The following is a 12760-nucleotide window of genomic DNA, read 5'->3' on the forward strand; positions in this document are numbered from 1 at the left end:
AGTTTGTTCCAGCAATCAACCACCTTCCTAAAGGAAAATTTCCACACACCTATTCTACAACTGTCTTTCCTCAATTTGAATTTCTGTCCCCTCAGGCAATTAATCTGAGCAAAAGGAAGAATCCCATCAGTATTGAGCTTGCTCAAACCATTCGAGGCCTCATACACCTCAATCAGATCCCCTTGCAGGTACCTAGGCTCTAGAACTGTAATTTGCAGAACTTAAGCCTTTCTTTGTAAGAGCAACCCTTTGTTCCATTCACTAATCTTGTTGCCCTTCTCTGTACTCATTCCAGCAGCTCTACATCCTTCCTAAAATGAGACCTCCAGACCTGTGTACAGTACTCAAGGTGTGGCCTGACCATTGCCTTATACAAGGGGGTAATCACCTCCTTAACCCGGCTAGAAAAATTCCTGTATATCATTGACAAGACACCATGAGCTACTCTTGCAGACCATCTGCACTGCTCAGAGAACTTCATATCCCACTGCACAATCACCCCCCAGGTCTTTTTCATTCTCCACCTCCCTTAGTGTAGTACCACACAGTTGGTACGATTCTCTGGGGTTACTTCTACCCATAGGCAGTACTTTGTATTTGTCAATGTTAAACTTCAATTGCCACCTCTCAGCTCATCTGCCCAACTTTTTTCTAGATCCAGTTGGAACAGCATACTGTTTTCACTGTCGTTAACAACCCTGCCAACCTTCATATCATCCGCATACTTGGACATTAAGCCCGATATACCTTCATCAATATCACTGATAAAAATACAAAACAACAATGGACCCAGCACTGAACCATGGGGAACTCCACTAATAACATTAGTCCACGAAGAGAAGTGTCCATTGATTACCACTCTCTGTCTTCTCACGCTCAACCTTCCCTTTATCCATAGCAGCAATTTACCCTTAATGCCATATTGCTCCAATTTGTAAAGTAATTTTCCATGTGCAACAGTATCAAAAGTTTTTCTAAAATCCAAGTATATGATATCAAATTTATTTTTTGCATCCAGTACCTTTGTGACCACATCATAGTATCCAGTCAAATTGGCCAGACAAGACTTCCCCTTAACAAACCCATTCTGTGTCTGTGAATTATTACCACTGTCTTGTCTAGATGATCCTGCAATGCTTGTTTAACCAGTGCCTCCATTAATTTCCCCAGAGCAGAAGTTAAACTAACAAGTCTATAATTACTTGTATCACCCCTTTGATCCTCTTTTGTGAATTAAGGTCACATTTGCTCATCTCCAGTCCATTGGGACCTCCCCTGAGTCCAAGGAAGCTCTTATAATTATGGCCAAGGGCTTGCTGACTTCCTTTAATATAACTGGATAGATCATATTCACCCCAGGTGTCTTTCTTATGTTTAACTTTAACAATTTCTCCTCCACTTTGCTCTCAGTTATTACAAAATCATTTAGTTCACTGCCAGAGTTTAATAAACCTCTGGCATTCCCCTTCCTGAATAACTCCTCATGTGTAAATGTAGATGAAAAATACCCATTCAGTTTGTCAGCTGCCTGAGCAGGCTCATCAACAGTTGAACCATTGATATCAAGTGGACCAATCTGATTCATCCCCTACCTTCTAGAGTTTACATATATAGAAAACTCTTTGCTATTTTTCTTTGCATCCTTTGCCAAACATTTCTCGTAATCTGCCTTTGCCTGCCTAACCTCCTTTGTGACTTCATCACAGAACAGCTTATATCTACCATAGGCTTCTGTGTCACCTATTAATTTATGTATCCCATGCATTTTTTTTTCTCTGCCCCATGTCTCATTAATTCATTTGACATCCATTTAGGCCTAAACCGTGAAGAATATTTCTTAGTTAGTATGAAAAGCCTAGTAGCTTCCAAGATTAATTCTTTGAATGCTTTCCATTTAGAATTTTCTGTTGGTAACATCATCAGTTTGTCCCAATGTATAGAATTTAAAAGCTGTCTGAAACCATCATTGTCACCTTTACAAAAACAAAAACCCTGCCCTTTACCCCTGATGGTAGTTACATCTTTGAGTAAATCCCACATCAGCACACTATGATCACTGCCACATAGTGGTTCCTTTATCTGAAGATTCTAAATGCGTGAAGAATCACTACTGATAATCAGATCAAGAGTCTTACTCCCTCTGGTTGCCTCTCGAACTGAGAGAAAGTTCTCTGCTGTAGAAAACAATCATCCAATAAATCCACAAAAGCCTTGCTAGTGTGTGAGTGACTCACCCACAAGTTCCAGTCAATATCTGGAAAGTTAAAATCCCCCATTATAAGACAATCTGATATATTGACCAACTCTATTTCTCTGTACAGTTGTTCAGTATATTCATCAGAGTCATTAAGCCCATAACACATTCCTATAACACATTTCCCAGTGCTTACATCACATCAAACTGACTCAACATTGTACTTGACCACCCATGTCAATGGGATGCACTTTAGATTTTATATGTCTCTTAACTAATAGCATAAACCCTCCTCCCTTTCTATCCTTTCTGTACACATTGTACTCCCCAAATTTAAATTCTGCATTCCTTATATCTGCGTGGCACCACGTCTCTGATATTCCAACAATATCTGTCTTTGATGTTTTGACCAGCACCTCGAATTCATAAAATTTATTTACTAAACTCCTAGCATTGGTGTACATGCAAGTATACATGCACCCGTTCTTATTCTTAGTTACCCTAACACAGCCCATGTATTTACTTGTTCTGCAATTACTCCTAGCAATCTCTGAAATCCCCAGCATCTTGTTTTCCAGGCTACTGCTCATTCCAATCGAAGCAGTGGAAGAATCGCTTTCACCTCTGCCAGCGGCTACTATTAATCTATTAGTCCATGTTTAGGTTAGAAATAGCACCCCTGCCTTCGTATTACCCTAATAGCTCAGACTGTGGAAGAATTTTAGTTGTAGGAAAGTAAACAGTGTATGACTGAAGAATATAAAGCTGGTACTCAGGTTATCTGGCTGGGAGTGCAGTTTCTCATCCATGTTAGTAACAGCTCTACACACACACACACGCACGCAACTAGAGTTACTAGACAGAACAGGTACCATTTTAGTTTATTCTTTTCAATACTTTCTCTCCCTCACACACACATGCTACTAAAACAGCTTCTGTAGTGCACGGTGGAATTCTTCGCTATACAGCAGGACTTTCCCAGGACTGAACCCAGAACTACAACACAGCTTCAGCAACTTCTCTGAACAGCAACATCAATCCTCAACTTTTGCCGTGAAAACCTTATTTATTTTCTTCTCGTTTACCTATCTCCACCTATCTAATATAAACCTGACCCAATCACAGCATTATCCTTTAAACTCACTCTTGTCATACATTAGTAACTCACATTCTGTTTTTTTCCACAAAAATGAAACTCTTTCTTATTTTACCTCTGGATCACCTGCTGACCATACTTAGAACTGCTCCATACCGATGCCCTTCCCCAAAATGCACTGTGTCGCATCCCCAAGTAATGGTGTAATAAAGGGATTAAACTATTGTTCCAAAGCTTTTAATTTTAACCTACTTCTGCACCTCAACATGCTGTTGTTTACCATATTCCTTAAGTACCCTACCACTAGGCCTACTCCCACTAATGGAAATATTTCCATAATGATGTTTTCTTTATTCTTTAAGTGCCTTTTCTTCCACACTCTATTCTTACTAAGAGAAATATATTTGTAACACTTTGTCTTACAACATACTTATGTGGCTTTATGTAGCCGAGCTGGTTTTTGTTTGCATGTTTATTCTTTTTTTTTTATAAAGTAGTTTCCCTGTAAACAGTGCCTCATTTGGCATCATAGATTGCTATAAAAAAAATTACAATTTCCAAAGTTTTTATTTTATTTTTATTGTTTTTTGTTTTTATAAAAAAACAAAATAAAATTGTTATAATTTATTGTGTTACAATTTATGAAATAATTTATATTCATAATATATAATTTATAATATTATTTTTATTTATTTGTTTATTTTATTTTATTTTTAATTTTTTTATTTATTTATTTATTTTATTTTTTTTTTTTTTTTGGCCAGTGCAACAAAAGCCTCTGGTTTCCTTGCACTTTATGGCTAATACTAATACTTATACTAATATTATTACCAGCTCATATAATGGAATTAATTGCCACACACTTCTTCCTCTTTTTTTTGCCTTTTAAGGACACATCTACAAGCAAATTTTTGACTACAAATTGGCTGATTTATATTTATCTATCTTAGAAATTTTGACTCCTACTCCCATTAGTGATGTGCCTTAATTTTAATAATTACCACCATCATCTTTAATTTATCATTAATCTGAATGTTTGGTTTAATGTTGGAGCCTACTTGCATTTTAACAGTTTTTTTTTGCTTACAAGAGATCTGTTTCGTTCAATCAAATTTTATTACATTTAGATTTTGTTCTTCTGATAAGGACAAGAATAGTGAATTGTCTTTATTCACCTATATGTTTTTAAATACAATTTATATCTTCCTTGGTTAATTAATTATGCCATTGCCCAAGCATAACAAAAATCTTCTATTTCTAATTTTTCTCATACAAAAAAAATAGTTTTAAAAAATAAATTTGTTTACTATTTACAGTATATATCCTTCCAGTTTCAAGCTTTCAAACACATTTTCAATTGCACTAACATTCATGTTTTATTGTTATGCAAATTATCCACTTTTGGAATTCAAAAATTGAAGCCTCAATAATTATAACAGCTATTATAATGACATTTATTTAATTCCATGCTGTCTCTGCAATTCAGTCTGTGTAGGTCTCACAGTGAACTTGCTATTATGCATTCTATGTCTGAACAACATACCCACAGTGTTTAACCATACTGTAATTATAGATTATCAGTTCTCAGTTACAAAATCATTCATATCTGAAGCAGTCAACTTACCACCATAACTCCCAGTGTCTGTGTATTCTTTCTTTTGCTCAGATCCTCGGAATAACTAACCACAGTATCAGTAAAATTTCCGACAATAATTCCTAATTCTGTTTAATCTTTACTTCTCTCCCACTTTTCTGGCAACAAAGTAACCACAGTAACTCCTACTGTGGTTACTTTCGAACATAATATAGGATTTAAAGGGCAATCTTCCATGTGCAGATAACAGGATATAGGAATTATATAAGCTAGACTGTTCTGCATGAAATTTAAACTAAAAAAATTGTTTAACACCAGTTGCCACTCTTTGAAGTACAGGTTGAATAATAGCACAAAACTATATACAGAACAGTATATAAGACTGAAATAAAGTAAAGAAAACAGAATAAAGTAAGCAAAAAAATAATAAATTTTGGTGGAGAGGTGAAGAAGATTACCATAAATTGTGGCCAAAATTTTAATGTCTTCAAAATAACTCGTACTTTAACATGTTAAATGTTAAAATACGTTAATCGCTCTTAATGGAAATTGTACTTTAACTTAAGAAATGATTTCAAGAATTGTTTATGTCAAATGTATAAGTACTGCATGCAATTCCTAAGTTTTTATTTACTTATATCTTGTATTGTCTTTTTACATAGCCAATTTTAAAACTTTTGAGATGTAAATATATTGAGAACTACCTAGGCTTAAAAAATTATCTAGAGTTTTTAAGGCTCTATTCCTTTCATTAATAACAGCAAGTTTATTGTCATTAAATTCTGTATTTGGATATTTATCTTTTAGTTTGAAGACTTCTATAATAGTAAATTCAACGGAAGGAAATTAACGTGGTTACACCATCTTTGCAATGGTAAGTTTATATTTGATTCAGAGATGTTAAAAAATACCTGTCAGAAATTTTATTCCTACAGATCATCTAAATTTGTACTGCCCTTCACCATGTGCCACAAAAATCTGGTTGATTTTTTGAACCTTCCATAGATATATACGTTGTTATTCTCTAATACTAAGTCTGTGTTTATTTGTCTTTGCTTCAGTGCAGTCAATTTTAAATGTTTTATATATATATATATAATAAAAGAATAATGGTATTGAGAAGCTAAGTAATCATGGAGGGTGGAGTGTAACAGTACGAAAAGAAAGACTGCATTAGCAAAACGTACCCTACAGCCATAATGTGTGTGTGTATATATATACAGTCTGTCCTCGTATAGCACGATAATTGTGTTCCTAGAAACCCTCGTGCAATGCAAAATCGTGCAATATAAACAACAGGCCCTATGGGAAAAGTGGGGTTAGGTGCCGACCACCCAAGATTGAACACACATTTGGAACCAAAACATTACCAAACACAATAAATAATCGGGTAATTTTAATCGTTATAAAATACTTACGTATTTTATAACGATTAAAATACGTAATAAAAATAATATAATATATTTTTTTATTATATTATAATAAAGTATTTTTAGTATTTTTTAATACTAAAAAAGTATTTTTTACGAATAAAATACGTATTTTATTCGTAATCTCTTCCAATTCTTGTGTCTTAATCTAATGGATTTTGATTACACTTTGAGTTGTTCCCGCTATGAAAGTTGTTTTTATTTTCTCTGCATTCTTTGTAATTCTCGACGTTGCCTCATTTAGGTCTGTAGCACGTGCAATATCACATGGTCTTTCATTTCGCTCAAAGCGTTTCACAATTTCATATTTTTTCTCCATCGACAGAGGCGGACTGACCATAAGCCTTATCCGGGAAATCCCGGTGGGCCGGAGGCCGGTGTGATTTTGGCCATAAACCGTAGTATGAGGCCACTATAAATTTTCCTGGGTAAGAATTTTTGATCCAGTCTGCCTCTGTTTATCGATATTGTTTTCTTTTTCTCTCTGAATCTGCAGTGTCTTCGCCAGGACGCTTCCTTTTCACACCTTTTAAGTATTTTACTCATTTTTAAAGCACAATTACAAAACGAGGAGGCACGCTTAATACACATAAACAAAGCTGCGCGCGTGTAGCAACTGAATAAACAACACCGTAAAGGCCGAGATACACTATTAACACCTCACATTTTACTAAAGCACATTTCTAGGGGTTACTACCATAAAACAATAAAAACAATTTCCAGTTGCGTTTCTGCTAGTGGAATCTGTTATAAACTGGTCGTAAACTCGATCTAATTGCAATTGCAAATTATCGATAGCTGGAATTGTGTGGGTTTTTACGTTATTATGGTGAAATGTGTTTCCCCTTCACTGATATAAACAGGTCAATCCCGCACGTAAATACATTTTCAGAATCTTCTTCATTCCTATCGTGTTGCGTTCAGTTGGGGTGATTCCGCGTTCGACTGCCATTTCTTGTAAACACAAAGGCGGATCGTGCATAAGCGAATTCGGTTCGTGTTATATAAGATAACGTTTCCCTATTTATAAATCGTGTATGATCGAATTCGTGTAATGTAAACACGTGTTATACGAGGACCGACTGTATATATATAAATAAATATATCGTATGTAGAAAGTGTGAGAAGAAGATTTTTGTTTAAACCTATTGAATCTACAGTGTACACCAGAAGTGAACTCGACTAAATGGGTAAGGAATGTAGCGATATATGGTAGGATGAGGCAACCAGATAACATATGAAAAAGAGAGAGACAGATAGTTGGCAAGAAATTAAAAATAAAAATAAGAAATAAAAAAGTGACCAAAATAAGATTACGTTGCAGTGTTTTTCACAATTTCTATGTCTTCATCAGAGGCCATCCACCGAAATTATGAGAAAAATGGCAATGTTCTTGCTTCTGTTTCCAACATGTTCTGTATGCTATGGTACACGTGTGCTGTAGACACATGTTAAGAACGAAATTTGAAATTTTGAAATTTTGCGGCAAGAATAAGGTCTAATAAATTGTGCCAATAAATGTAATTATATTACGTAGGGCATGCAGATCATGAATGACCTTACAGAAGCAAGTAAAAGAATTGAAAAAACTAAAGTAATGATATCGAAATGTAGGAATAGGCAAGAAGAAAGGAACTTACCATTACCTTGTAAGACTGAAACTGACCAAATGACCAAGATGGCGGCATGCCAGTATATTTATGTGTAGGTATGCTAGCGGTTCCTAGCGTTAGAAAATGGTGTGGGGGAAAAAAAAAAAAAAAAAATTATGGTATGGTGTCCGTATAAAAATGAAATGCAATATGTGGTGATGAACGCTGTTAAATACATGGTGCCCAATCTGCCCAGGATAGTTGAGAGATATAATGCTGTTTTGTGATCACTGTTGGGGCGGACTGACCCCTGTGTGAAATATGTTGATCCTTTAACATGTTCTTTTATAACGTGCACTGTCCCTTAAAAGTAGCAGTGAAAAGCAGCTAAACTTTATTAAGGCGAAAAATAGATTGGGTAAAGTAAGAAGGTAGTATCCCGCATATTGCATTAGATAAACTAATGGCTCACAGGACATAAGAAGTAGGGGCAAGTGAAGCAGAAAGATGAATGAAGTAGAGGTAAGTAGTTGGGCTCAGGTAGTTCAGGGTTGCAAACCTGTTCCTATAGTTAGGACACTGAACAAAGGTCTGGGAGTGAGTACATCATGTATTCGGAATGTAGGAATAGGCAAGAAGAAAGGAACTTGCCGTTACCTTGTGTGACTGAAACTGACCAGATGACCAAGATGGCGGCATGCCAGTATATTGTGCCTTCCTGCACGCGCATGCATGTGTGTGTGTCATGCATTGTTCCAAGAACAGTGACCAGGGGTCTTAACTCAAATCATGAGATGAAGTCTTCATGGCTGAGACAACACACTCTGGTAAATAAAGTTCTCCAGGCATCCCTACCAATTGGAAAACCATGTACTGTGATTTTTTATTCCATAACACAGCTTTCCAATGTTCCAGGATCTGATTATAATGGGTTTTGCATCTCTCAGTTTAACACCATGTATTGTATGCTTTGATGTTTGATTCATGTGTTGCACCTGTTTCATAAAATCCGATGCCATGCAGCTCCCTATATATTATCCTTGTTCAAAGGAGGCCACAATTCCTGTGGCCTCCTTTGAACTTCCAGTTAACACTGCAGCCACTCCCCAACTTACTTAAGGGTTGCGTTCTGCGGAACTCTACGTAAGTTAGAATTTCCCTAAATGCTTATGCAGCACTCACAACTATGCACACTGAACTTGATTGAAGCAAAAAAGAAATGTTCGATGAACATGTAAATAGAATTATTTATTCAATTTTATTATCTCGTGTAGGAAAAATTACAAAAGTGTACAAAATTACAAAAAGAGAGAGGAGACAGGCATAACATCGGCAAGTTTTACCGTTCCAGAATCATTACCAGAATCAATGTCTCGAGCTGATAAGGATGCCTGCGGAAGTTGAGGGCTGTGGAGATTTAGAAGGTTTTTTTTCCAACACATCACAATTTCTCTGCAGCTGCAGAATCATACCAGCAACTTCACCACATACTTTAATGTTTTGGAAACCAGCGCGCAATGCTTGAATCTATTAAACCACCCATTGCTTGGGCTGGGGTTCGCCATACTTATCTTTAATATCTTCATTAATACTTCTTACTTTTGCTTGAATGCCCACTGGACTGAGGGGCACTTGCTTCTGAATCTGATTTTCCATCCATATTATTAATAGCTTTTCCATCTTCAATATAGCACCTGAATGCTGTTTTGTGATCACTGTCGGGGGTGGACTGACCCCTGTGTGAAATATGTTGATCCTTTAACATGTTCTTTTATATGTGCACTGTCCCTTAAAATAGTATTCACTGTTGAAGCAGCGAGACCTAATTCCATGCAATAGATGACAAACTTTGTTCGTACTTCTTAATTAATCATCTTCATTTCTAAATCAATTTTGTTTCGTTTCCTAGCACTGCCACCACTTGCACTTTCCATTGGTCCCTTTCCCTTCACCATTGTAATAAGTAAATAGGAATGAAGAGAAGGTTCTGAAAATTTAATTTTTTTTATATGATTGAAGATTTCAGTGAAGGGAATCTCATTTCACCATAATAGCGTAATGTAAAAACCCACAAAATTCCAGTTATTGGGATTATTGCAAATGCAGTAAGATCAAGTTTTTAGTACCCATTTATAATTAGATTGCGCTAACAGAAAAGCCCAATAAACCAGAAAGGACAAATTGTTTTTATTGTTTTATGGTAGTGACCCCCAGAAAATGTGTTTTTGAAAAATATCACAAAGGTGTTCAAAATTGATTCTTATAACAGAACATATGATAATGATGAAAGTGTAGTGCAATTTCCATTACTAAAATATAACCTTTTAGAGAGATAAGTAGCTTAATTATATAGTGAAAATTTCAACTTCTGAGGTCTTGGAATGAATTAGCAAAAAAAAAAAAAAAAAATTGTTATTGGGTTCACATTATGATATTTTCACAATACCTCCATTTATTCCTGTGGGATGCAAAATATGTTTATACGATTCTTTTAAGTTTGCACTGGCCGGCAAAAACTTACGTAAAGTCGAATTTCCGTAAGTCAGGTATTATGGAACCCAGGGAGTGTCTGTATTTGAGGACTAGCAGCACTGAATCTACATACAATTCCTCTGTGCACCTTTCAGTTTCTTTTTGTTGGTTGCTTTTAAAATATAAATTATGTATCAGTGGCTGCATGTCAGTATATTTTCCATTTGTGCTTATCTTGGATAGCGTGCCACTGCTTTATTGTCACTTATGTAGAGCAGTTTAGTGCAATGGCATAAACAGATTGATTGCTAATATGACATCGTGTGATGACTGCCCATTGAAAGGTAGTAAGCTCGATGCCTTAGCCCCTCTATTGTATTTTGTTGATTTCCATACTTCTAGCATAAACATGGTTAATTTTATACTTGTATTCTGACACAACCAGTAGGTCACGTGACTTTACAATTAATTATTTTGGCAATGAATGCAAACTTTAACCATATTTATCATTTATATGGGCATGAACCATATAACTTAAATAAATGTGTAAGCATTACTGCACTCTATTTCTTGACCACTTGGCCATGTTTGTCACCTTAATGCCAAATTTCATGTCGATAAGTAAACCCATATCACCTTGTCACACCCTCCCTCACCTCTTTAAAAAAAAGTACACAAATCACACCTATGGTTATCCATCACATGGTGAAATTTTGGTGAACACTTATAGTAAAAAATTAACATAGCCTTGGGTACATCATTTGATAACTGAACACATCTGAAATGTGACACAATGTATACATTACCTAGTTTTTTTTTCCCTCCTCCTTTTTTGTGAACAACGATCATGTATAAAAAATTTATTCTATCACAAATCTTCAAAGAAGACCCACAAATATTCCAGTAGAAACTTTCCAAGTTGGTGTATGGGATGATATGGCCCAGTTCAATCGTCTTTGCAATTATCAGACCTAACATTGGATTTTTAGTAGTAGCAGCAACCAGTTAACTTGAATATGTGTTGTGAGATGTACAGTAAACTCTGCAAAATCTGGCACTTTACAAGCGTTTAAAATCCAGCACATTTTACAATCCAGAAATATTAAGTATCTGTATCAATACTTTTGTCTTTAAAAATCCATGCAAAAATGGGTGACATTTCTCTCATTATAATATTCTTGCAGGATTATTGTCCTTTAACCTGTTTTTTAACCAGCCAGCAAGATCTAGGCTGCATAGATAATGCAATAGTCTTAATTCTAACAGCAGAACAAACTTTCCATTCCAATAAATTGTCCTGGTATTGCATTACTTTCGAAGAGGTAGTCACATCAGCTCAGCAGGTTATCTGGCCATTTGTTTAAAATATGAGACTGCTATGACAGCCTGTTTCAGGATTAGCTGTTCCCTCATTGAATAGCTAGTAAACCAAACAGTTTGTAAAGTTATTTGATGTGAGATGCCATATAGTGTATGAAATCAGAGTTTTCAATATTTGTAATACAGCTAAAGTTATCTGTTCCATCTGAGTGTTTTCACTACAAACTACCTGCTGTCTCTGATGAAAGGCCATTTATTCCTAAAAGAGGCTGCCGTGGCAGTGTCTCAGATTTTAAACAAATGGCCAATTAACTTTTTGGCTTAGGCCATCTGTTTGAAAGTAATGAAATACTAGGTCAACTCGCAGAGGCAATCTTTCTTCTGTGAGAATTACGATCATTGCATTACCTATGCCATTTAAATCCTGCTGACTGCAAAAACAGATGAAAGGACAACATAGTAATGCAAACATCTTGTAATTTCTCTAAAGCCATATAGCTTTAGCTGTATTGTATGGTATTAAGTGCTATCACTTATTCAGTAAATTTCTAACTCAGAGCAAACCACTCTTGCAAATTACAGCACTTATATGAGTTAGTTGGATGTGGTGCATCATGGCCTAAGTTGCCTTTGTGCCATAAAAACCTAAATCAATTCAAATCAAATCAAGCATGAATTAGCAACCAGTTTAACATCACTTTAGAACAGTTGAAAGCAAAAAAGAGGTAGAAAATGCCCAGTGTGGGTACAGCTGGAAAAATATATTCTTTATTAAATCTATGGTTAATCTCTTCCATAGGCAGTGACTTACTGATGTGCACAAATAATAGATTTAATTCCATACACTCAAAGTGTTTTCACTGTCATTATAAGTATTCATACAGCTCATCAGGTGCATGACTGAAATAAGCTAAAAAAATTAAAAAATAAAAAACAGCAGCTCAAGATCACTCATTTGGCTTTCTGTTGCATATGCTATGGTAGAGAAGGTCTGGTGAGTGACCCTGAGTTGTCCATTGGTTTTCTCTCTACTGCAATTACATTGGTGGCAGAAACAAACTT

General features: G+C 35.6%; 1 protein-coding gene across 1 annotated transcript in view; it reads left to right on the forward strand.

Annotated features, from left to right (window-relative positions):
- Positions 1 to 12760, forward strand: part of Cul2 (cullin 2) — a 388410-nt gene that overhangs the window by 312836 nt on the left and 62814 nt on the right. The window contains exon 20 of the mRNA XM_090373712.1: positions 5692 to 5758. Coding sequence (XP_090229838.1) covers positions 5692 to 5758 — 67 coding nt within the window. The remainder of the gene's footprint in view (positions 1 to 5691; positions 5759 to 12760) is intronic.

The sequence above is a fragment of the Mastigoproctus giganteus genome, chromosome 1 (assembly GCF_048544385.1).
Source record: "Mastigoproctus giganteus isolate SK-2022 chromosome 1, ASM4854438v1, whole genome shotgun sequence".
Taxonomy (NCBI): Eukaryota; Metazoa; Arthropoda; class Arachnida; order Uropygi; family Thelyphonidae; genus Mastigoproctus; species Mastigoproctus giganteus.